The 27,186-nt window shown below is 46.2% G+C and overlaps 1 protein-coding gene across 1 annotated transcript in view; it reads right to left on the reverse strand.

Moving 5' to 3' along the window:
* SPG11 (SPG11 vesicle trafficking associated, spatacsin) overlaps positions 1 to 27,186 on the reverse strand; it is a 196,148-nt gene that overhangs the window by 69,286 nt on the left and 99,676 nt on the right. Inside the window, exons 20-25 of the mRNA XM_082252993.1 lie at positions 21,336 to 21,402; positions 21,101 to 21,266; positions 17,615 to 17,823; positions 10,501 to 10,603; positions 453 to 594; positions 135 to 371 (exon numbers count right to left, since the gene is read on the reverse strand). Of these exons, the coding sequence (XP_082109119.1) occupies positions 135 to 371; positions 453 to 594; positions 10,501 to 10,603; positions 17,615 to 17,823; positions 21,101 to 21,266; positions 21,336 to 21,402 (924 nt within the window). The remainder of the gene's footprint in view (positions 1 to 134; positions 372 to 452; positions 595 to 10,500; positions 10,604 to 17,614; positions 17,824 to 21,100; positions 21,267 to 21,335; positions 21,403 to 27,186) is intronic.

Raw genomic sequence — 27,186 nt, forward strand, 5'->3', positions numbered from 1 at the left:
CATGACCGCGCAATTGTCAATCAAAGTGCGACAGCGCTGAAAACAGAGAATTGGCCTGGGCAGGAAGGGGGTTTAAGTGCCCGGTAGGCAAGTGGTTAAGCATCAATATCTCTTCCAATCTTACATCCACTTACCTCTGTACAAGTAGACAACACACTAAACAGAGGTACTCCGTGCCTCATGCACTCTTTCAGAAGCTCCCGCGAAGGTTCAGGCGTATTAAGGCATTTCTCCAAAACATGGTGGACAGTATTGGGATTTGTCTCCATGTCGGTTTCCCGTATGGGGCATTCAGCGGACCCCTTTCCTTTCAGGGCTAAGGCAATGTGGCTGGCCAGAACAGGGTTCAGATCATTGAGAACATGGAAAACCTGTAAGGGAAGAAGTAAATGTCAGAAGAAAGTGGCGGAGATATCAGAGTGAGAAGGTAGGTGGCTGTAGGGTGAAATTACCTGCTCCTGGCTGTTAGCGTGGACAAGGAGCTGCAGCCAATCTTGTTTCTGCGCAAAGTATCTCAGATGTAAGGTAGTTGATGGAATGGAGTGCAGGTGACAGAACTGCACAGCCGTGACCCATAAGCCATTGCAGTGAGTGCTGGGAAGAGAACGGTAAAATGATATAATGATCTGGTTACAAGCAAACTAATCCATCATTTCATAACGATGACACGCGCCTTACTTAATGTTCCAGGTTACCGTATTTATCCCAATGTGGGCACTTAGTGAGGAAACTCAACACCATCTTCATCAGGAGTGTGCGTCACGCTATGCTACCTCTGCCCTATCCACCATTGTCATCAGGAGTGCGCATGTTTCCGTCACGCTATGCTACCTCTGCCCTATCCACCCATCCAAGGCGGCTAAAATAGAACACAAGAGACATATAGTGGAAGAGAGTAAAAAGAACCCCAAAAAATTATTTAAGTATATAAATAGTAAGAAAGCGAGGCCAGAACACATTGGCCCCATAAAAGATGACAAAGGAAATATGGCCACCGAGGACAGAGAAAAGGCGGAAGTGTTAAATAATTTCTTCTCTTCAGTCTTCACAAAAGAATTTGGGGGCTACACTAACCCAGCTTGTGATGCTAAACTAAATAATACACCTCAGGAAGTACCGCCATGGCTAACAGAAGATAGACACTAAAGATAGAACTAAATTAGAGAAACTTAACATAAATAAATCACCGGACCGGATGGCTTGCACCCGAGGGTTCTTAAAGAGCTCAGCCAGGTGATTGCCAGACCATTATTCTTGATCTTTAAGGATAGTTTACAGATGGGTATGGTGCCAGCTGATTGGAAAAAAGCCAACGTGGTACCAATATTTAAAAAAGGGCCGAGATATATCCCGGGTAACTATAGGCCGGTCAGCCTAACATCAGTAGTTTGCAAGATTTTGGAGGGGATGTTAAGGGACCACATATAAGACTTTAGTAATGAAAACTGTATTATTAGTAGTAATCAGCATGGATTCATGAAAAATCGTTCTTGCCAAACCAATCTATTAACCTTCTATGATGAAGTGAGCTGCCACCTAGATCAGTGTTTTTCAACCACTGTTCCGCGGCACACTAGTGTGCCGCGAGATGTTGCCTGGTGTGCCGTGGGAACAATTGAAGAATTCATAATATTTAAAAAAAAAAAAATGTAAAATTTTCGCCCATTGGCGGGCGCCGTACTGTGTCCTGGGTATGGGGGGGTGGGGTCAAAAACCAGCAGGGGCGTCGATTGGCGCTCTTCAGGGGGACACTCCCACTTTCTGATGTCCGGGCTGTGATTGGTCCAGACTCCAGCCTGGACCAATCACAGTAGGACATCATCTTCCGCCTTCCGACTTCCTTCCCGCCCGAGCACAGTGTGCGCAGCAGCGGAGAGAAGAAGACGTCGCGAGTCACCAGGAGGACCGGAGCGGACGGAGACCAGGACTCGGCGGGAGTCGGCACTGCAGAGAGACCGCATCCGGATCCAGACCAGGCCGCAGGCGCAGCGTGAGGAGGTCATCCGGAACCAGTCGGTCAGCAGCCCGGTAAGTGAGTCCTCCTGTCAGTCCTCCTCATGCCTATTCCATCACCTGTGCCATGCCTATACTATCTGTGCCATGCCTATACCATCACCTGTGCCATGCCTATTCCATCACCTGTGCCATGCCTGTACCACCTGTGCCATGCCTATTCCATCACCTGTGCCATGCCTATACCATCTGTGCCATGCCTGTACCATCTGTGCCATGTGTATACCATCACCTGTGCCATGCCTATACCATCTGTGCCATGCCTATTCCATCACCTGTGCCATGCCTGTACCATCTGTGCCATGCCTATACCATCTGTGCCATGCCTATTCCATCACCTGTGCCATGCCTGTACCACCTGTGCCATGCCTATTCCATCACCTGTGCCATGCCTATACCATCTGTGCCATGCATATACCATCACCTGTGCCATGCCTATAACATCTGTGCCATGCCTATTCCATCACCTGTGCCATGCCTGTACCATCTGTGCCATGCCTATACCATCTGTGCCATGCCTATTCCATCACCTGTGCCATGCCTATACCACCTGTGCCATGCCTATTCCATCACCTGTGCCATGCCTATTCCCCCACCTGTGCCATGCCTATACCATCACCTGTGCCATGCCTGTATCATCACCTGTGCCATGCCTGTACCATCACTTGTGCCATGCCTATACCATCACTTGTGCCATGCCTATTCCATCACCTGTGCCATGCCTATACCATCACTTGTGCCATGCCTATTCCATCACCTGTGCCATGCCTATACCATCACTTGTGCCCTGCCTATACCATCACCTGTGCCATGCCTGTACCATCACCTGTGCCATGCCTATTCCATCACTTGTGCCATGCCTATTCCATCACCTGTGCCATGCCTGTACCATCACCTGTGCCATGCCTATTCATCACCTGTGCCATGCCTATTCCATCACCTGTGCCATGCCTGTTCCATCACCTGTGCCATGCCTGTACCATCACATGTGCCATGCCTATTCCATCACTTGTGCCATGCCTATTCCATCACTTGTGCCATGCCTATTCCATCACCTGTGCCATGCCTATACCATCACCTGTGCCATGCCTGTACCATCACCTGTGCCATGCCTATTCCATCACTGTGCCATGCCTATTCCATCACTTGTGCCATGCCTATTCCATCGCCTGTGCCATGCCTGTACCATCACCTGTGCCATGCCTATTCCATCACCTGTGCCATGCCTATTCCATCACCTGTGCCATGCCTATTCAATCACCTGTGCCATGCCTATACCATCACTTGTGCCATGCCCATTCCATCACCTGTGCCATGCCTATACCATCACTTGTGCCATGCCTATTCCATCACCTGTGCCATGCCTGTACCATCATCTGTGCCATGCCTATTCATCACCTGTGCCATGCCTGTTCCATCACCTGTGCCATGCCTGTACCATCACATGTGCCATGCCTATTCCATCACTTGTGCCATGCCTATTCCATCACTTGTGCCATGCCTGTACCATCACCTGTGCCATGCCTATTCCATCACTTGTGCCATGCCTATTCCATCACTTGTGCCATGCCTGTACCATCACCTGTGCCATGCCTATTCCATCACCTGTGCCATGCCTATTCCATCACCTGTGCCATGCCTATACCATCACTTGTGCCATACCTATTCCATCAACCGTGCCACGCCTGTACCATCACCTGTGCCATGCCTGTACCATCACCTGTGCCATGCCTATTCCATCACCTGTGCCATGCCTATTCCATCACCTGTGCCATGCCTGTACCATCACCTGTGCCATGCCTATTCCATCACTTGTGCCATGCCTGTACCATCACCTGTGCCATGCCTATTCCATCACTTGTGCCATGCCTGTACCATCACCTGTGCCATGCCTATTCCATCACCTGTGCCATGCCTATTCCATCACCTGTGCCATGCCTATTCCATCACTTGTGCCATGCCTATTCCATCACCATCATCCAAAGGGGGGGGGGGGCTTCATTTTGAAAGGTACCCTCACAGTGTTAAAAGGGATGTGGCCTGGGTATGATTCAGAAGGAGGGGGTATGCTGCCACCCCATGCTCTCTGCGCAGCCTCCCCCTTGGAAGGCACCTTGTCCCCACCACCACGCATTCATTCATATAATATTGTGAGACAATTTAAGATGAAAAAAAAATAAAATAAATTCAAAATAGCAATAACACTTTACAAACCATTGTGATTTTTTCTGACTATTACTATGATTTTTATTATACAGTAGTTTGGAAAGTTTATTATTCAGTACTTATTATTCATCGAATAAAAGTAAGGGCTCGCCTCTTGCACACGGGCGTTCCGATCAGATCCGCTTGTCAGATCTGATTGGATGCCCCATTCAGCCCTATGGAGCAGCAGATGTCAGCGTCAGCGGTGAAATGTCTGCTGACACCCGCTGCCACCCACATCCGATCCTGTCCGTGAAATCCGGACGGATGCAAACCCTATTTTCCATCCGTCCTGGGTGGGGATCGGATGAGAGCGGACAGGCGGTCCGTTCTCATCCGATTCCCCATAGAGAGCAGCGGGGCTCTGACATCTCCCTCTCCACACACAGTGCGGAGACAGAGCTGTCATCCGCCGGCTCAGCGGGGATCGGCGGATCGATCCTTGCTGAGCAGAGAACGGTCGGCAACGTTTTTGTTTGCCATTAAAGAAAAAAATATTAAACCATGCTTGAATGTCGGAACTGGTTACTAAAATTTTTGAATCCCACCACTGATATTAAGGACTATAAATAGCTCCGGTGTCACTGTTACACTGACAGGAGGAGACATCGCAGTAGATCGCCGATGAGCAGAAGAGCGCCGATGGATCTGGAGGCGACATGAGCAGAAGAGCGCTGACTGATGGATCTGGATCTGGAGGCGACATGAGCAGAAGAGCGCCGATGGATCTGGATCTGGATCTGGAGGCGACATGAGCAGAAGAGCGCTGACTGATGAATCTGGATGGAGACATGCGCAGAAGAGTGCTGAGTGTGATGGACAGCGGCTATCTGGAGGAGACAAGCGCTGTAAGTACTGAGTGACAGTGAGATACTGCAGTGATGGACAAGTTTTTGAAAAGGAAAGAACTGGACTCTGAACAAAATTTGGAGCCAGATGAGAGCCCAAGTATGAGTGGGGATCAAAAGAAAGCAAAGATGGTTAGGTCAAGCAAATTCTCTGGCACAAGGCAATATAGCGAAAGCTACATTTCATTTGGATTTACTTTCACCGGAGATGCAAACAAACCAACTCCACTGTGCGTGGTGTGTGGTGAAAAGCTATCTAACAGTGCTATGGTCCCAAGCAAACTTAAACGCCGTCTCCAAACGAAACACCCTTCGCTTCAAAACAAGAATGTGGACTATTTTGTTCGCCTGCGTGAAAACACGGAGAAACAGGCAACTTTCATGAGAAAAACCACAAAGGTAAATGAAAGAGCTCTTAAAGCTAGCTATCAAGTTGCTGAACTTATAGCCAAGTCAAAAAAGTCGCACACTGTGGTAGAGACATTAATACTTCCCGCCTGCAAAGCTATTGTAGAGGAGATGCTCGGACCTGAAGCAGCTAAGGAAATAGCCAAAGTCCCTCTCTCAGACAACACAATTTCCAGACGTATTAATGACATGTCTGCAGACATTGAAAGTGTGGTTTTGGAAAAGATCCGTATCAGTGAGAAATTTGCATTGCAACTTGACGAGTCTACTGATATCAGTGGACATGCTCAACTCTTGGCCAATGTGCGTTTTTTTGGATGGTGATGCAATTAGAGAAAACTTCCTTTTTTGCAAGGCATTGCCAGAAAAAACAACAGGAGAAGAAATTTTTCGGGTCACATCAGAATACCTTGAACAAGGAGGACTTAAGTGGGAAAACTGCACAAGTGTCTGCACCGATGGAGCTGCAGCCATGGTCGGGCGCACCGAAGGCTTATGTAAGCAGAGTGAAGGAAAGAAATCCAGATGTGATTGTTACGCATTGTTTTTTACACCGTGAGGCCCTCGTAGCCAAGACTTTACCAACTGACCTTGTTCATGTGTTGGATGATGTTGTGCGCATGGTAAACTTTGTAAAGTCACGACCCGTGAAAAGTCGCATATTTGCAGCTTTGTGTGAGGAGATGGGAGCGAAGCATAAAACCTTGCTATTTCATACGGAGGTCCGGTGGTTGTTGCGTGGCAAGGTCTTGGTTCGTGTGTATGAGCTGCGGGAGGAACTTAACCACTTAAGCCACGGAAGATTTTACCCCCATTCCGACCAGGGGGTATTTTGCGATTCGGCACTGCGGGAGCTTCTGAAAGAGTGCATGAGGCACGGAGTACCTCTGTTTAGTGTGTTGTCTACTTGTACAGAGGTAAGTGGATGTAAGATTGGAAGAGATATTGATGCTTAACCACTTGCCTACCGGGCACTTAACCACTTTACCACCGGAGGATTTTCCTGCTAAAAGACCAGGGTTTTTTTTGCGATTTTTTACTGCGTGACTTTAACGGACAATTGCGCGGTCGTGCGACACTGTACCTAAACGAATTTGGCGTCCTTTTTTTCCCACAAACAGAGCTTTCTTTTGGTGGTATTTGATCACCTGTGCGATTTTTCGATCATGCGCTATAAACAAAAAAAAGCGTAAATTTTGCAAAAATAATATTTTTCACATTTTTTTATATGAAATACCCACCAAAAAAAATTTAAAAATCAAAATTTTTTAACATTTTCGGCCAATTTGTTTTATGCTACATATGTTTGGTAAAAAAAAAATCGCAAAAAGTGTATTTTGATTGGTTTGCGCAAAAGTTATCGCGTTTACTAACAAAGGGTAAGATTTTTGTCATTTTTGGTGGTTTTTTTTTTAACGCGTAATGGCGGCGATCTGCGTTTTTTTTTGCGGTACTGCGACATTGCAGCGGACAGATCGGACCCTTGACTGACATTTTTGACACTTTTGGGGTTACCAGTGACATTTCTACAGTAATCAGTGCTATACATATGCACCGTTACTGTAAAATGACACAGGTAGTGAAGGGGTTAACTTTATTTGAGAGGGAGGGGCTGTGTGTGTCCTTAGGGGCGTGATTCTTACTGTGATTGGCTGTGGCTTGAAGTGTAGGAACACTGATCAACGGTTCTACATTGTAGAAACGTGTGATCAGTGTTTCTACACCAGGGAGAATGACAGGCGGCTTGTTTACATAAGCCGCCTGACTTTCTCCCTCTCCCCCGACGATCGCCGAGTGACCGGCGGACATCGGGTCCGAGGGGTCACATGCGCGGGGGGGTCCGTGACCGCGCGGGAGCGCGCCTCGGGCGGCGCGCGCTCGCTCCCCAGAGCCTCACAGGATAGTGACGTAGACCTACGTCACTCTGCCTGTGAGGGGCTGACTGCCGCAGTAAATATACTGTGAGCAGTCGGCAAGCGGTTAAAGTGTTTCTGACAAATGAGAGGTCAGATTACGCAAAGCTGCTTGCAAGTGATGAGTGGTGTGCAAGGCTGGCATACCTGGCAGATATATTTCATCATCTGAATGAACTGAACACACGAATGCAAGGCCGAAATGAAAACCTGCTTACAAGTACAGATAAAATAAATGGATTCCGTTCAAAGGTGCAACTCTGGCATCAACACGTGGAAAGTGGCAATCTTGAAATGTTCACACTCACCAAGCAATGGCAAGGTGTTCACACTGCTGCACTGTGTGAGATAATAGTTAAACATTTAAAAACTCTCGAGGAGAAGTTGTCATTTTATTTCTCTTCAGTCTCCACTGAATGCCTTGACTGGGTTAGGGACCCTTATGGCTCAGCATCAGTTGGTGGAAAGGACATGACTTTACAGGAGCAGGAGGAACTAACTGAACTGAGACAAAATCGTGGTTTCAAGCTAAGATTTGCTGATCTACCTTTGGACAGTTTTTGGTTGGATACTGCCAAGGAGTTCCCCCTTCTGGCAAACAAAGCTATTTTGACGTTGCTCCCATTTTCCACTACATATCTGTGTGAGATGAGCTTTTCAAGCCTGATTGCTATAAAAACTAAATACAGAGAGAGACTGAGAGCTGTTGACGAAGAGCTGTCTTTCTTCGATTCCAGCCAGAATATCAGCTTTGTGTTCAGCCAAACAGGCCCAGGTTGCGCACTGAATAAAGTATTTTATAATTTTTCATATTTCTGTTTACTTAGTATTTCATAATAAAGTTATTATAAAATACTTTCTTTGTGTTTATTTGATTCCTATTCAAGAGAATTACTTTATATATAGTCAAAATAGGCACAGAGTTAAATTTTTTTAACATTTTTTAATGGTGGTGTGCCTCGTGATTTTTTTCATGAAACAAGTGTGCCTTTGCCCAAAAAAGGTTGAAAAACACTGCCTTAGCAGAAAAACACCCCCAAAGCATAATGTTTCCACCTCCATGTTTGGTGGTGGGGGATGGTGTTCTTGGGGTCATAAGCAGCATTCCTCCTCCTCCAAACACGGCGAGTTGAGTTGATGCCAAGGAGCTTGATTTTGGTCTCATCTGCCCACAACACTTTCACCCAGTTCTTCTCTGAATCATTCAGATGTTCATAAGCAAACTTCAGATGGGCTGTACATGTGATTTCTTGAGCAGGGGGACCTTGTGGGCGCTTCAGAATTTCAGTCCTTCACGGCGTAGTGTGTTACCAATTGTTTTCTTGGTGACTATGGTCCCAGCTGCCTTGAGATCATTGACAAGATTCTGCTGTGTAGTTCTGGGCTGATTCCTCACCGTTCTCATGATCATTGAAACTCCACGAGGTGAAATCTTCCATGGAGCCTCAGACCGAGGGAGAGTGACAGTTATTTTGTGTTTCTTCCATTTGTGAATAATCGCACCAACTGTAGTCACCCTCTCACCAAGCTGCTTGGCGATGGTCTTGTAGCCCATTCCAGCCTTGTGTAGGTCTAAAATCTTCTCCCTGACATCCTTGGACAGCTCTTTGGTCTTGGCCATGGTGGAGAGATTGGAATCTGATTGATTGATTGCTTCTGTGGACAGGTGTCTTTTATACAGGTAACAAGCTGAGATTAGGAGCACTCCCTTTAAGCGATTCCTCCTAATCTCAGCTTGTTACCTGTATAGAAGACACCTGGGAGACAGAAATCTTGCTGATTGATAGGGGATCAAATATTTATTTCACTCATTAAAATGCAAATCAATTTATCACTTTTTTTGGATTTTTTTTTTGTTATTCTGTCCCTCACTGGTAAAATAAACCGACCATTAAAATTATAGACTGATCATTTCTTTGTCAGTGGGCAAACGTACAAAATCATCAGGGGGTCAAATACTTTTTTCCCTCACTGTATGTTTAGGATCGTTGTCCTGCTGGAAGGTGAACCTCCGCCCCGGTCTCAAGTCTTTTGTAGACTCTAACAGGTTTTCTTCTAAGATTGCCCTGTATTTGGCTCCATCCATCTTCCCATCAACTCTGACCAGCTTCCCTGTCCCTGCTGAAGAAAAGCATCCCCACAACATCATTCTGCCACCACCATGTTTCACAGTGGGGAGGGTGTGCTCAGGGTGATGGGCAGTGTTAGTTTTCTGCCACACATAGCGTTTTGCTTTTAGGCCAAAAAGTAAAATTTTGGTCTCATCTGAGCAGAGCTCCTTCTACATGTTTGCTGTGTCCTCCACATGGCTTCTCACAAACTGCAAACAGGACTTCTTATGCCTTTCTTCTTGTCACTCTTCCATAAAGGACAGATTTGTGGAGCACACGACTAATAGTTGTCCTGTGGACAGATTCTTCCACCTGAGGATCTCTGCAGCTCCTCCAGAGTTCCCATGGACCTCTTGGCTGCTTCTCTGATGAATGCTCTCCTTGCCCGGCTGGTCAGTTTAGGTGGACGGCCATGTCTTGGTAGGGTTGCAGTTGTGCCAAACTCTTTCCATTTTCTGATGATGGATTGAACAGCGCTCCGTGAGATGTTCAAAGCTTGGTATATTTTTTTTATAACCTAACCCTGCTTTACACTTCTCCACAACTTTATCCCTGACCTATCTGGTGTGTTCCTTGGCCTTCATGATGCTGTTTGTTCACTAAGGTTCTCTAACAAACCTCTGAGGGCTTCACAGAACAGCTGTATTTATACTGAGATTATATTACACACAGGTGGACTCTATTTACTAATCAGGTGACTTCTGAAGGCAATTGGTTCCACTAGATTTTTGTTAGGGGTATCAGAGTAAAGGGGGTGAATACAAATGCACGCCACACTTTTCACAGATTTGTAAAAAAAATTTGAAAACCATTTATCATTTTCCTTCCACTTCACAATTATGTACCACTTTGTGTCGGTCTATCACATAAAATTCTAAAAAATACATTTATGTTTTTGGTTGTAACATGACAAAATGTGGAAAATTTCAAGGGGTGTGAATACTTTTTCAAGGCACTGTATTTTGCTTTGTGGCCACCTAGCCAGTGTTTGATGTTACGTACCTGTCCTCATTTTCCAGATCCACAGCCACTACCTCCTCCAAGCTCGTTAAAAGATCTTTAGCAGCCTCGGTCTCATTGTCCACTAGCTTTAATAATCTCTGACCTGTAACACAAAAATAAGACAAAGCATGGCAGGAGGACATAACCATAATAGCTATATATATATATATATATATATATATATATTATATTTATATATATAATATTATATTTATATATATATTTTATTATATATAATATTATATTATATTTTTATATATATATATATATATATATATATATATATATGATATTATATATATATATATTATATACATATTATTTTATATGTATATCTATATATATAAATAATATTATATATAATACAATATATATATAAATATAATATTATATAATATTTATTATATTATATTTATATATATATTATATACATATTATTTTATATATATATATATATATATATATATACACACTATTTTATATATATATATATATATATATATACACACATACACTATATATAAGTATATATATAAGTATATATATATATATATATATATATATATATATATATATATATATATATATACACACTATTATATATATATATATATATATATATATATATATATATACACACTAATATATATATATATATATATATATATATATATACACACATACACTATATATAAGTATATATATAAGTATATATATATATATATATATATATATATATATATATATATATACACTATTATATATATATATATATATATATATATATATATACACACTAATATATATATATATATATATATATATATATATTTTTTTTTTTTATCTTAGTAAAAAGAAATGTAAAGCTAAAGCCCACTAGCTGACCCAGTGAGTTAGGAGGCTTCTTTCACACTGGTGTTAATGCTAACCGCCCTCTGAAAAGCAATCCACAATGGATCGCTTTTCAGAGGGCGGTTGGCAGGTGTTCAGAAGGCAGCAGGATCGCCTTCTGAACGCTTGCCAACCACTGCTATACCAATCCACGGTTGATTGCTTTTCAGAGGGCTTTTATTGTGTGTTTTCAATCCCAAAGGGAGGATTTTTGTAGGAAAATATTGCACCATAACCACCATGAGCGGAGTGCTTGGCACGCGGTTGCGTTGTGCTCTCGTTGAACTCAGTGGATGAGTTTGATAGGCGGGGTCACCTGTCAGGCTCAGCAGTCTGAGTTAGCAAAGCACTGCGACTGTGCCATGTGTACGGCCCTGGCAAGGTGTAATGTTAGCATTTAGGTGGGTGGTCGGCGGCGGTAAAGGGGCGCCTCAGCTGCCTGTTTTTATCCCCCCCCCCCACCCCCGGCCACCTGTGTGGAAGGGCCCTCACAGAAGCACTCTGCAATAAACAATTACTAAGTAAATCAGTGACATAATTAGACACAAATTAGGCTGCCTCTTATGTACCAAAGTCTCTGCATTAAAGGGATTCTATTGGCAAATTTTACATTTCTTTTTAAATATTAAACATGTCATACTTACCTGCTCTAATGGTTTTGCACAGAGCAGTCCCGATCCTCCTATTTTCGGGTTCCCCGTTGGTGCTCCTGGCTCCTCCCACCCTCCAAGTGCCCCCAAAGCAAACTCTGGGGGCACGCATGTGTGCTCGCTCCTGAGCCAGCTCCGTGTGTCTATAAAGTACACAGAGCACAGCTTGGCTCTGCCCCCCCCCCCCCCCCCGCTCACTCCTCCCTGGCTGTGATTGACAGCAGCAGAAGCAAATGGCTCTCCCTGCTGTTTTTGAGCCAATGAGGATTTGGACCGGAGGATTTGGCTGCTCAATGACCAGGCCCCAATTTGCGATTCGGCACTGTGTTACTTTAACGGACAATTGCGCGGTCGTGCGGCGCTGTAACCAAACGAAATTTACATCCTTTTTTTCCCACAAACAGAGCTTTCTTTTGGTGGTATTTGATCACCTGTGGGATTTTTATTTTTTGTGCTATAAACAAAAAAAGAACGACAATTTTGAAAGAAAAACAATATTTTTCACATTCTTTATATGAAATTCTCAAAAAAAATAAAAATGTAAAAATCTAAATTTTTTAACATTTTAGGCCAATTTGTTTTCTGCTACATATTTTTGGTAAAAAAAAAGAAATCGAAATAAGCGTATTTTGATTGGTTTGCACAAAATTTATTGCGTTTACTAACTACGGGAAAGATTTATGTCATTTTTATTGTTTTTTTTTTTTTTACTAGTAATGGCGGCGATCTGCGATTTTTTGTGGGACTGCGACATTGCGGCGGACAGATCGGACCCCTAACTGACATTTTTGACACTTTTGGGGGTACCAGTGACATTACTACAGTAATCAGTGCTATATATATGCACTGTTACTGTAAAAATGACACTGGCAGGGAAGGGGTTAACAGTACTGGTGATCAAGGGGTTAAATGTGACCCTAGGGGCGTGATTCTGAACTGTGGGGGGGGGGCGTGACTTGTGAAGCCATCACAGAGACATGTGATCCTATATAGCAGGATCACATGACATCTGTGATCACTTCAGGGAGAAGTACGGACGGCTGTGTTTGCATCAACCGTCTGTCCTTTTCTGTCAGCGGCGGGAGATCGTGGGTGGCCGGCGGCCATCGGAGCCGCCTGACACCCGCACTGGCTCCCCTGCTGATGAGCGGGGGCAGGAGCGCGCCTCCGGCGGCGCGCGATCGCCCCCTAGCTCCTCCCAGGTGTGTGCCGTACATGTACGGCACTTTAGCTGGGAGAGCCGGCCTGTTGCAGTACATCTGCGGTGGCTGGACGTAAAGTGGTTAATCAGCACTGTGAGATGGAGAAATTTTTGGCTACTATAAGTTCGATAAAGAAAGTATTTGAAGTTAGACGGAGCGCATGGCTGAATCACTTTAGATGTACAGTGGGGACGGATTAAGGCAGTAAGGAATTATATTATGGATGTGATAATTAAATCTTGGGATTGGTTCTTGCTACTGGTGGAAATATGCTGGAAGGGAGGAAGTTTTGTTTTCCCTTTACCCCCCCCCCCCTTCCCCCCCTTTTTTTGTGATTATTTATAATGGATTATGGGTATTGAGGAGAGGCTTTTATGATATTAATGCCCCTATTGGGGTAATTGAAATTTATTTTGGTCTTATGGCCTTTTGATTGTATGTAGGCCGCTATTAACGATGCTGTTATGTATGAATTGTTGTATTGTTATACTGAAAAATCATAATAAAGAAATATTGAAATTAACAATCAGTATTTTTTGCTAGAAAAATACTTAGGCTCCATTTGCACCTCAACAGGCGTTTTTTCGGGCTTTTTTCAGGCAGGCATTGACATCTAACAAAAACGCTTGTAATCTGCCAAAAAAAGAAGCTCATGTATGAACAGGGGCCATTGAAATTAACCACTTGCCGACTGCCTAACGCCGATCTACGTCGGCAGTCAGCCCCTCACAGGCAAAGTGACGTAGGGCTACGTCACTAGCTTGTGAGGGTCTAGGGAGCGAGCGCGCGCCCCCCGGAGGCGCGCTCCCGCTCCCACGTGGTCACGGACCCCCCCGCGCGTGTGACCAGCGGACCCGATGTCCGCCGGTCACTCGGCGATCGGCGGGGGAGAGGGAGAATGTCAGGCAGCTTGTGTAAACAAGCCACCTGTCATTCTCCTCGCTGTAAAGACACTGATCAAACGGATCTAGTATGTAGATCCGTTGATCAGTGTCCTTACAGCTCAAGCCACAGCCAATCACAGTAGAAAGCACGCCCCTAGGGATACACACAGCCCCTCCCTTCCAAATAAAGTTAACCCCTTTACAACCAGTGTATTTTTACAGTAACAGTGCATATGTATAGCACTGATTACTGTAGAAATGTCACTGGTAACCCCAAAAGTGTCACAAATGTCAGTCAAGGGTCCGATCTGTCCGCCCCAATGTCGCAGTACCGCAAAAAAAATCGCAGATCGCCGCCATTAAGCGTTAAAAAAAAAAACAACAAAAATGACAAAAATCTTTCCCTTTGTTAGTAAACGCGATAACTTTTGCGCAAACCAATCAAAATACGCTTTTTGCGATTTTTTTTACCAAACATAGGTAGCATAAAACAAATTGGCCGAAAATTTTAAAAAATTTTGATTTTTACTTTTTTTTTTGGGGGAATTTCATATAAAAAAATGTGAAAAATATTGTTATTTTTGCAAAATTGACGCTCTTTTTTTGTTTATAGCGCGTGATCAAAAAATCGCACAGGTGATCAAATACCACCAAAAGAAAGCTCTGTTTGTGGGAAAAAAAGGACGTCAAATTCGTTTAGGTACAGCGTCGCACGACCGCGCAATTGTCCGTTAAATTCACGCAGTGCCGAATCGCAAAATACCCCCTGGTCAGGAAGGGGATAAAATCTTCCGGGGCTTAAGTGGTTAATGGGATTTTGCTTGTTGGGCGTTTAGAGACTTCAGAGATGAGCGTTTTACAAGCTGAAATACACTCAAGGTGTGAACAGGGCCTTAGAATCAGTACAGAGGAAGAACAGCGGTCTGCTTATGTAAACAAGGCAGATTGTCGTTCTGTCAGTACAGAAGGCATGGATCCTGTGTTCTTGTAAAGCAGAAACACCGATCCATGTCTTCTAAAAGCACCTCTCCCGCCGTTAGAAAACACATTCTAGCCACACATTTAACCCTTTGATCGCCCCTGATGTTAAAGAGGAAGTAAACCCTTCTCTGCAACTTTTACCCTTAGGTGATCCTATGATAAGGCTTACCTATAGGTACTGTAAATATCTCCTAAACATGTACCGTTTAGGAGATATTTAGCTTGCATGCAGCCAGTGACATCACTGGGGCATGCGCTCTGAAGGAATGGCCGCTAGTACCGTTCCTTCAGAGCCCAGTGCAGTGAAAGTCGGCTCCCGCGCGCATGCGCGGGAGTGACGTCACCACGGCTCCAGCCAATCAGATGGCCGGATGCAGCAAACCCGGAAGAAGAGCGGCCGAACATGTCGCCCGTGAGGGAGGTGAGTGAGCGGCACTGCGGAGCTTCGTTCTAAGGTAAGTATTTCATAATGAGCTAGTATGCGATGCATACTAGCTCGTGTGTTTGTCTTTCAGGTGTTTATTTAAAAAAAAAAAAAAAAAAATGCAGAGGTTTACAACCTCTTTAACCCCTTCCCAGCCAGTCTCAGTACAGTGACAGTGCATATTTTCAGCACTGATCATTGTAAAATTGTCATTGGTTCTCAGGAAGCGACAAAAGTGTCAGATTGCCCGCCATACCATACACAGTCCTGCTGTGTCAGTTGTTGTACAATTTGTCCGTCGCAATATCGCAGTTTCGCTATAAGAGCCGGTTCACGCCCCTGCAGCACTACTTCATCGCGGCTTGCAAACGACTTCTCATAATAGAAGTCAATGCAAGTCACTCCGACTTCGCCCCAAAGTAGTGCAGGAACCTTTTTCTAAGTCGGAGCGACTTGAGTCGCTCTGATTAGAACGGTTCCATTGCACAGCATGGAGCGCTACTTGTCAGGCGACCAAGTCGTGGCAGTGTGAACCGACTCTTAAAGTCACTGATTGCCGCCATTACTAGTAGAAAAAGTCTATAAAAATATCCCCTAGTTTGTAGGCGCGATAACTTTTGCGCAAACCAATCAATATACACTTACTGGGATTTTTTTTTACCAAAAAAATGTAGCAGAATACAAATTGGCCTAAATGTATTAGAAAATTTGATTTTTTACATGTTTTTATTGGATGTGTTTTATAGCAGAAAGTAAAAAATATATGTTTTTTTTTTTTTTTTTTTTTAATTTGTCGCTCTTTTTTTGTTTATAGTGCAAAAAAAAAGTAAAAACGCAGAGGTGTTCAAATACCACCAAAAAAAAAAAGAAAAGCTAAAATTGTGAGAAGAAAAAAAAAAAAAAGGACATAACTTTTATTTGTGCAGAGTGTCGCACGACCGAGAAAATGTCAGTTAACCACTTGCCGACCGCCCCACGCAGATTTACTGTGGTGATTATGTGCATGCAGTCTTGGCGACGTGTGCGCGCCGCCGGAGCCAAGCTCTTGCTTTGATTAGACACAGCGGGAGCCAGACCGCGGGAGGAGCGGGCTCGATGGTCGCCGGCTTCCAGAAATCTTCGGCTAGAATGACAGGAGAGCCGCCTGCCTATGTAAACAAAGCAGGCGGCTCTCCTGTCATAGAGGCAGGGAAAGGTTGTGTAATTCAGCTAAACTGAATCACCGATCTCTCTCTGCCTCTGTCCAACCCATCCTCCACACAGTCAGAAAGCACAATAGGGAACACATTTTACCCCTTGATCACGGCCAGTGTTAACCCCTTCCCTGCCAGTGTCATTTATACAGTAACAATGCATATTATTTATCACTGATTACTGTAGTAATGTCACTGGTCCCCAAAAAATGTCAAAAATGTCAGTTAGGTGTCCGATTTGTCGGCCGCAATGTCGCAGTCCTGCTAAAAATCGCAGATCGCTGCCATTACTAATAAAGAAAATAAGTATATAAAAAGTCCATAAATTTATCCTGCAGTTTGTAAACGCTATAACGTTTGCGCAAACCAATTAATATACGCTTTTTGGGATTTATTTTACCAAAAATATGTAGCAGAATACAAATTGGCCTAAACTGATGAATAAATTTGATTATTTTTATTTTTTTATTGGGAATGTTTTACAGCAGAAAGTAAAAAATATTGTGTTTTTTTTTCAAAAGTGTTGCTCTTTTTTTGTTTATAGCGCAAAACCTAAAAACCGCAGAGGTGATCAAATACCACCAAAAGAAATCTCTATTTGTGGGGACAAAAAGGACATCAATTATATTTGGATGCAGCGTCGCACAACCGCGCAATTGTCAGTTAAAGCAACGCAGGGCCAAAACGCAAAAAATGGCCTGGTCACTAAGAGGGAAATGCTTCCGGAGCTGAAGTGGTTAAAGTAGTGCAGCGCTGTACCACAAAAATGGCCTGGTAAGGAAGGGGGGTAAATCTTCAGAAGCTGAAGTGCTTAAAGGCAAAGGTACAAAAAAACCAAATCGCAACAGAGGAACAATACAGGAACCACAATGATTGTGAAGAAGAATACCTAATTCCTGTGTGTAGGATTTGTGTTCGGATTCCTCCAGGTTGGACGTTGCGTGCTTCAGGATCAGGTTGGCCACATTGACATCCACCCGTAACTTGTGACTGCTGACTCCAAGCAGCTCAAGAAAGCAAACGCAGGAAGCAATAATAGAGGGAAGACTAAAAGAGGAGAGCGCCAACACATAGACATCTGCCGCCGCTTGCTGGATCCTGCGTAATAAATGGGGAAATCGTTATGAAAGAGTTCAGTTTCTTCAGTCCCCCCCACACATAACAGTCACACCCCGCAGATCACAGTGACACCCGCAGATCACAGTCACACCCGCAGATCACAGTCACACCCGCAGATCACAGTCACACCCCGCAGATCACAGTCACACCCGCAGATCACAGTGACACCCGCAGATCACAGTCACACCCCGCAGATCACAGTCACACCCCGCAGATCACAGTCACACCCCGCAGATCACAGAGACACCCGCAGATCACAGTCACACCCGCAGATCACAGTCACACCCCGCAGATCACAATCACCCCCACACAGATCACAGTCACCCCCAGATCACAGTCACACCCCGCAGATCACAGTCACACCCTCAGATCACAATCACCTCCACAGATCCCAGTCACACCCACACATCACAGTCACCCCCCACATCACAGTCGCCCCCACACATCACAGTCACCCCCCCACACATCAAAGTCACCCCCCCACACATCAAAGTCACCCCCCCACACATCACAGTCACTCCCCACACATCACAGTCACTCCCCACACATCACAGTCACCCCCCACACATCACAGTCACCCCCCGACACATCAAAGTCACCCCCCCCACACATCACAGTCACTCCCCACACATCACAGTCACACCCCACACATCACAGTCACCCCCCACACATCACAGTCACCCCCCACATCACAGTCGCCCCCACACATCACAGTCACCCCCCCACACATCAAAGTCACCCCCCACACATCACAGTCACCTGCACAGATCACAGTCACCCCACAGATCACAGTCACCCCCACAGATCACAGTCACCCCCCACACATTACAGTCACCCCCACACATCACAGTCACCCCCCATACATCACAGTCACCCCCACACATTACAATCACCCCCACACATCACAGTCACCCCCACACATCACAGTCACCCCCACACATCACAGTCTGCCCCACACATCACAGTCACCCCCACACATCACAGTCACCCCCCATACATCACAGTCACCCCCACACATTACAATCACCCCCACACATCACAGTCACCCCCACACATCACAGTCACCCCCACACATCACAGTCTGCCCCACACATCACAGTCACCCCCACACATCACAGTCAGCCCCACTTATCACAGTCAGCCCCACACATTATAGCCCTTCTTCTTTATCACAATCCTGTTCTTACATCAGTTTCCTCAGTCCCCCCACACATCACAGTCACTCCCACACATGACAGTCACCCCCACACATCACAGTCACCCCCACACATCACAGTCACCCCCACACATCACAGTCACCCCCACACATCACGATCACAGTCACGCCAGTAAATCACAGTGACCCCATCACTTCACAGTCACCCCCACACGTCACAGTCAAAGTCAAAGTCGCTGACCCATGTCACATCACTCCCCCACTAACATCACTCTCTACAGCACTGCCCCCCTTTCACATCACAGACCGCCCCCCATAGTAGTGTGTTCTGCTCTCTTCACATGACCTCCCCACAGTCCTGACCCCCTTCACATCACCCCCCCCCCCCCACAGCGCTGATCCCCTTCACATCACCAACCCATAGCACTGCCCCCACTTACATCACAGACTGTCCCCATAGTAGTGCACTCAGCCCTCTTCACATCACCTCCCCTCCCACAGTGCTGCCCCTGCCCCCCACATCACCCCTTCCCCCACAACACTACACCAACTTTACATCAATCCTCTATAGTACTGCCCCCCCAAAGAAGTAGTGTGTCACATCAATCAACCCCCCCCCCCCCACAGCACTGCCCCACTTTCAGATCACACCCTCACCCCACTATAGTGTGCTCTGCCCGCATGACACTGGACCGAGGGCGGGAGCTGCAGGGTATAACCTTTCATAATAACCAGCTCCTGCCCTCCATCCAATGCTGTGCTGTGCCAGCCGCACTCAGTCCAGCATTGTTCTGCCTTCCACTCTACTGTGCTAATAACAGCAGCAGAGGGTGGGGGAAAGAAGCGGCTCCAAAATGGTGCAACTGTGGGTCTAGATTGGGCAGTGCCTTGGTCTGGATCCAGACCACGGTCCGCCATATAGTGATGCCTGACCTACAGGGAAGTCCAAGGAAATGGCAGGATTAACCAAGTATTTACCAAAAATGAAATAATGAAGGACAGGGAAGGTTCAGTCTATAGGTAGAGGTGATAACTGCAAATAAAGTTAGTGCACAGAAAATGTTTGCACGTCCTCTGTATGTAATAGAGATGAGGATGGGGAAAGTTGTTAGTTATCCGCTGTAGATACAATATAGTCAGAGGCATAACTAGAACCTTCAGAGCCACGGTGCACGAAACCATGGAGGGCCCCCCGGACCCCTGGCCGGGGCCCTTCCCTTCAAGCCAGGGGCTCTTCCCACTGATCCTGGGGCCCGTTACTCTTGTTGCGGGGCCCTTTATTACGATCCCGCAGCGGGACCCTTTCACAAGTTCTGCAGTGGGCCCCCTTCCTGCCATCTTGGGGCCTCCCCACGGTGGTGGAATGCCAGGGCCCGGTCGCAAGTGTGACCTTTGCGATCCTGGAAGTTCACCCACTGGTGTCAGTAGTTTTTATTTTTTGGTACTTTAATTGTATTATTTTTTATCATTTTATTTTATTTTTTTACAATATCACTGACTATGACTCTGTCCATTCAGAAAAGGAAATAGCTGGTAAATTACATATTTACCGACCCCTTCCTGGTTCTCTATTGTGACACATCCCCTGCAGCAGCTGGCAGGAGAGGAGAGGGAGCACAGGGGGGTGGGGGGCGGGGGGGGTGCAGCACAGTGGGGGGGGGGGGTCAGGGGAGCACACAGGGGCCCAGAGACAGCAGAACACAAGTGAACTGGATAGGAGGAGTGGCGGGGGCAGCATACAGAGGAACCAATCTCCTCCATTTTCCTCCTGCAGCTATAGGAGGAAAAAGGAGGACAGTGATTTCTCTACATGCTGCCCCCCCCCCCCTCCTATCCAGGTGTACAGGGGAGCCACACAGGCCCCCTGGAGTATGGGGCCCGGTTGCAATTGCAGCCCCTGCAACCCCTGTAGTTACACCCCTGTAGTGAGTGAGTATGGTCACTCTAGAGCAGGAAGTGGGTTACTGGCAGGATCAGTAAGAAAAATGAAAGGAAAATGGGTTGAAGTATAAAAACAAATGCCGCCACCATATCAAAAAAAAAAAAAACTGGTAAGCTGCAATAAATTATGTTCTTGGGTTTAGATACATTTAAACTTACAACGGTTGAGGATCTTTGACTTTCACTAGCTTGTTCACGATGAAAGTGTAGAACGCCATCGATGGCCGGCCACTGCGCAAGTAAAAGAAAAGATCCAGCTGCTCCTGTATGGCGTATTTACTGACCAGCCGCGGGCAGGAGAAGTGAGGGAGCTCTGTGCTGCTATCTAAAACAGACAGTCTGTTATAGTCCGCTGATCAAATCCAAGAGCATTTCTATAGAAACCATTACCTACCTGCTGGTGCAAAAGGGTTTGTAGGCTGCCATGTGAAGAATTTAGATGGGTGGAAAGGGGGCAGAGACTGTAAAACATAGAGAACAACATTATTGGCCACTTTCCAACCGGGCAATTCTGGCATTCCTCTCCTACATGTAAAAATCATCATTTTTTTTTGCAAGAAAATTACTCAAAACCCCCCAAATATGATATATAGGGACCCTAGACCAGTAATGGCGAACCTTGGCACCCCAGATGTTTTGGAACTACATTTCCCATGATGCTCAGCTACCTTCTACATCCCTCATCACTTCCGGCGCTGAGAGAAACCGGAAGTGGGTGTACGTGCGGCAAGGGAGCGAGGAGGAAGAGGAGCTGCGGGGACACGTGCGGGGGGAGCCGCACAAGGGGTGCGGGTGCACCGTGCAGGGGGCCGGTAACCACCAACTGAGCGGCGGTGGAGGACGGGAGCCGCTAGAAGAGCAGAGGGAGCGGCAGCAGGGACGTGAACAACCGCACCAGGATACCGGGTGCAGGGACCGAGGAAGAGCGCGGCGGGGGAGGTCGGAAACTGCCTCCCTTAGTGCCTGCATGAAGAGGAGGAGGACCGTCCGTGCCCAGTGAGGAGGAGGAGACATCCGTCCCAGTGTGTGTGTGGCAGCAGCTGTGAGTAAGGCAGCAGCTGCAAACAGGGAGAAAGCTGTGTGACTGAGCTCTGTGAGAAATCAATAGCTGTTTGACAGTGCTGCGACTGACTGCTGTGTGACTGTCTCTGCAACAGAGTACCTGGGAAGTCTGGTGAGTATCCTTGCGACTGGTAAGTATCTCGTGACTGGTGAGTATCCTTGCGACTGGTGAGTATCTTTGCGACTGGTGAGTATCCTTGCGACTGGTGAGTATCCTTGCGACTGGTAAGTATCTTGTGACTGGTGAGTACCCTTGCGACTGGTGAGTATCTTTGCGACTGGTGAGTATCTTTGCGACTGGTGAGTATCTTTGCGACTGGTGAGTATCTTGCGACTGGTGAGTATCTTTGTGACTGGTGAGTACCCTTGGGACTGGTAAGTATCTTGTGACTGGTGAGTATCCTTGCGACTGGTAAGTATCTTGTGACTGGTGAGTACCCTTGCGACTGGTAAGTATCTTGTGACTGGTGAGTATCCTTGCGACTGGTGAGTATCCTTGCGACTGGTGAGTATCCTTGCGACTGGTGAGTATCCCTGCGACTGGTGAGTATCTTTGCGACTGGTGAGTATCCTTGCGACTGGTGAGTATCCTTGCGACTGGTGAGTATCTTTGCGACTGGTGAGTATCTTGCGACTGGTGGGTATCTTTGCCACTGGTGAGTATCCTGCGACTGGTGAGTATCCTGCGACTGGTGGGTATCTTTGCGACTGGTGAGTATGTTGGCGACTGGTGAGTATGTTGGCGACTGGTGAGTATCCTTGCGACTGGTGAGTATCCTTGCGACTAGTGAGTATCTTGGCGACTGGTGAGTATCTTGACGACTGGTGAGTATCCTTGCGACTGGTGAGTATCCTTGCGACTGGTGAGTATCCTGCGACTGGTGGGTATCTTTGCGACTGGTGAGTATCTTTGCGACTGGTGAGTATCTTGCGACTGGTGGGTATCCTTGCGACTGGTGGGTATCCTTGCGACTGGTGAGTATCCTTGCGACTGGTGAGTATCCTTGCGACTGGTAAGTATCTTTGCGTCTGTTGGTTCTTTGCGACTGGTGAGTATCCTTGCGACTGGTGAGTATCGTTGCGTCTGTTGGATCTTTGCGACTGGTGAGTATCTTAGCGACTGGTGAGGACCCCAGGTTTAGTACCAGGGGAGACAGAGGTAGTGTAGGTAAGGAAGAGCAGGTCGTTAATATTATCCCCATAGAGTAGAGGGTAATAATGTCCAACAGGATTGCGGATGCCACTCAGTGCACTTCTTGCTGCATGTATGCGTTCCTTGATGAACCAATCGAGGGCGAATACTGCTGTGCAAGATGTGAGCGACTTGTTGCTCTGGTAGACCAGATCCTGGACCTACAGAACACAGTGGCAACACTGCGTGGCATCAACAACCTGGAAAGGAGCTTGGACATTGTCTATCAGGAGCTGGTAGGGGCCAGCATAGAGGAGGGAGGAACAGAGGAGACGCAAGCAGCAGAGGTACGCAGCTGGGTGACTGTTAGGAAGGGGAGAGGGAGGAGTGCCAGGGAGGCCAATCCTGAGTTGGTACACCCTAACAAATTTGCCGAGTTGCAGGTTGAGGGGGATATCAACTCAGGGGTGGCAGAGCTGGAGAACACGCCCTCCCCCAGCTGCCAGGGGGGGGTCGGCTCCAGGAAGAAGGGGGGAGGTAACTCAGGAAAGGTTAGAAAGGTTGTGGTAGTTGGGGACTCAATTATCAAGAGGACAGAGAGGGCAATCTGTAAAAAAGATCTCGTGAACCGAACAGTTTGTTGTTTACCGGGCGCCCGAGTTCGGCACATCGCAGATCTGGCAGACAGATTGATGGGGGGGGGGCTGGGGATGACCCAGCGGTCATGGTGCATGTGGGCACTAATGACAAAGTTAAAGGTAGGTGGAGGATCCTTAAGAACGATTTCAGGGACTTAGGTAATAGATTGAGGAAAAGGACCTCCAAGGTGGTTTTCTCTGAAATACCGCCTGTACCTCGAGCCACACAGGAGAGGCAGAAGGAGATTAGGGAACTTAACAAGTGGCTGAGGAATTGGTGTAGGAAGGAGGGGTTTGGGTTCCTGGAGAACTGGGCTGACTTCTCAGTCGGCTACCGGCTCTTTAGTAAGGATGGGCTGCACCTTAATGGGGACGGTACAGCTCTTTTGGGGAGAAAGATGGCCACCAAGTTGGAGGAGCTTTTAAACTAGGAGACGGGGGGGAGGGCTCAGAAGTAGAGTCAGTCAGGAGGGAGCAGAGGACTGAAGGCAGCTGTAGGGTCAGCAGCGACAGTAGGTCCACAATGTCAATTGGCAGGTCTGTGCGGGAAAATCTCAGACCAAACAGGAATAAACATAACCGCCAATTGCGCTTAACTTCCGCAAAACTAAGAGGGGTATATGCTAATGCCAGGAGCCTAGCTAATAAAATGGATGAGTTGGAAATATTGGTACATGAGGAGGACATAGACCTTGTGGGAATAACAGAGACTTGGTTCGACCCCTCACATGACTGGCTGGCCAATATCCAAGGGTATTCGGTGTACCGGAAGGACAGGGTAGGAAAAAGAGGGGGAGGGGTATGTCTCTATGTCAAGAACAATATAAAGGTGATAGAAAGGAGTGACATTACGGATGGGATGAGCATAGATTTAGAATCTGTGTGGGTTGAACTCCATAGGGAAGGAGAAAAGGGGAAAGTAATTGTGGGGGTTTGCTATAGGCCACCTAACCAAGGGGAGGAGGTAGAGCTGGAATTCTTAGCACTAATGAGTAAAGTGGCAAAATTGGGATCAGTCGTCATATTGGGGGACTTCAATTATCCCGACATTGACTGGGACGAGGGGACTGCACACTCACAGAAGGCCCGCCTATTCACGGAAACCTTACAGGATAATTACATGTCACAGTTGGTGGATTCTCCGACTAGAGAAAATGCAGTCCTGGATCTATTGATCACTAATGACCCAGACATAATCTCGCAGGTAGGAGTCCAGGACAATCTGGGCTCTAGCGATCACAGGATGATCACATTTAGTATAAATAACAATATAACAAGGCAAGTGGGGAACATAAGAACCCTAAACTTCAGAAGGGCAAACTTTCCAAAATTGTACTCATTGATGGAAAGGGTAAACTGGGACCAAACCCTGGGATCACTGACCACAGAGGAAAAATGGGAATGCTTTAGGAACATATTAGGCAAAGGCATCTTGCAGTGCATTCCTATGGGAAATAAATTTAGAAGAGACAAAGCCAAACCTGGCTGGCTAAACCGTAGCGTCAAAAAACTTATTAGGGGAAAAAAATTGGCCTTCAAGAAGTATAAATCAGAGGGCACAGTATCGGCTTTCGAGCAATACAAGGAGGCAAATAAGAAAAGTAAACAAGAAATCAAGATGGCTAAAATCAACTTTGAGAGACAAATAGCGGAGGATAGTAAAAAAAACCCAAAGAAATTCTTTAAATATATCAACAGCAAAAAAACTATGGCAGAGCATATTGCACACATAATTAACAATGATGGGAGGATGGTTACAGAGGACACTGAAAAAGCAACCGTGCTGAATGCTTTTTTCTCGTCAGTCTTTACACAGGAAACGGAGGGGTACACTGACCATGACTGTTTGGTTAGTAGTAATGCACAGGACTTGCCACTATGGCTAACAGAGGGTGAAATCAGGGAAAGGCTGGATAAACTCAACACAAACAAATCACCAGGCCCGGATGGCGTACATCCGAGAGTACTCAAGGAACTCAGTAAGGTTATATCCAGACCACTGTTCCTGATCTTTGCTGACAGTATTAGGACAGGAGATGTACCAGGGGATTGGAAGAAAGCTAACGTGATTCCGATATTCAAAAAGGGCCAGAGACATATCCCGGGAAATTATAGGCCTGTCAGTTTGACATCAATAGTATGTAAACTTCTGGAGGGGATGATAAGGGACTATATCGTAGAGTTTGCTAAAGACAACAACATCATCAGCAGTAATCAGCACGGGTTTACAAATGGGCGTTCTTGTCAAACCAATCTCTTAGCATTCTACGAGGAGGTGAGCTGTGAGCTAGATAGGGGGAGACCAGTGGATGTGGTGTACTTGGATTTCGCTAAGGCGTTTGATACAGTTCCCCACAAGCGCTTAATTTATAAAATAAGATCTGCAGGTATCGACAGCAGGGTTTGCTCTTGGATACGGAATTGGCTTAAAGGGCGTGTCCAAAGAGTGGTAATAAACAGCGCATACTCAGACTGGTCTGAGGTAGTAAGCGGGGTGCCCCAGGGCTCAGTCCTGGGACCAACTTTGTTCAATTTATTCATAAACAACATTGAGGTCGGGATCAGTAGTTCGATATCAGTTTTTGCAGATGACACAAAATTGGCCAGAGCAATAACTGCACAGCATGAAGCAGATATCCTACAGAATGACCTGGACAAAATTACAGAGTGGGCACGGACATGGCAAATGAGGTTTAACGTGGAGAAGTGTAAGGTTTTGCACTTGGGGACTAAAAACATAAAAACACAATACACGTTAGGAGGGGAACCCTTGGGGGAATCAAAAATGGAGAAGGATCTGGGAGTCTTGGTTGATGATAGATTAGGCAACAGCATGCAATGTCAAGCGGCAGCTGCCAAAGCCAGCAGAATATTGGCATGCATAAAGAAAGGGGTGCATTCCAGAGATAAGACTATAATCCTTCCACTTTATAAAACTCTGGTCCGACCGCATCTGGAGTATTCTGTCCAGTTCTGGTCGCCAGTCCTCAGGAGGGATGTGTTGGAGCTGGAGAGAGTCCAGAGAAGGGCAACTAAACTAATTAGGGGATTGGAGGACCTTGACTATGAAGAGCGTCTACAATCGCTCGATTTATTCTCCCTGGAGAAGAGACGTCTGAGGGGGGACATGATAGCAATTTATAAATATCTTAATGGGGATCCCAGCTTAGAAAAAAAGCTGTTCATTCGAAGGGATTGCATGAGGACTCGAGGGCATACAATGCGATTAGAGGAGAAGCGTTTTAACCTCAGGCAACGTGGGGGGTTCTTTACTGTTAGGGCTACAAGATTGTGGAATTCTCTACCACAAGAGGTGTTTTCTGCGGGTAGTATGGTGGCTTTCAAAAGACTCTTAGACTTACATCTCAAGGATCAGAACATTCAGGGGTATGTGAGATGATTACAGCCACACA

Source organism: Pelophylax lessonae (genome assembly GCF_965119305.1).
Source record: "Pelophylax lessonae genome assembly, chromosome: 4".
Classification (NCBI taxonomy): domain Eukaryota; kingdom Metazoa; phylum Chordata; class Amphibia; order Anura; family Ranidae; genus Pelophylax; species Pelophylax lessonae.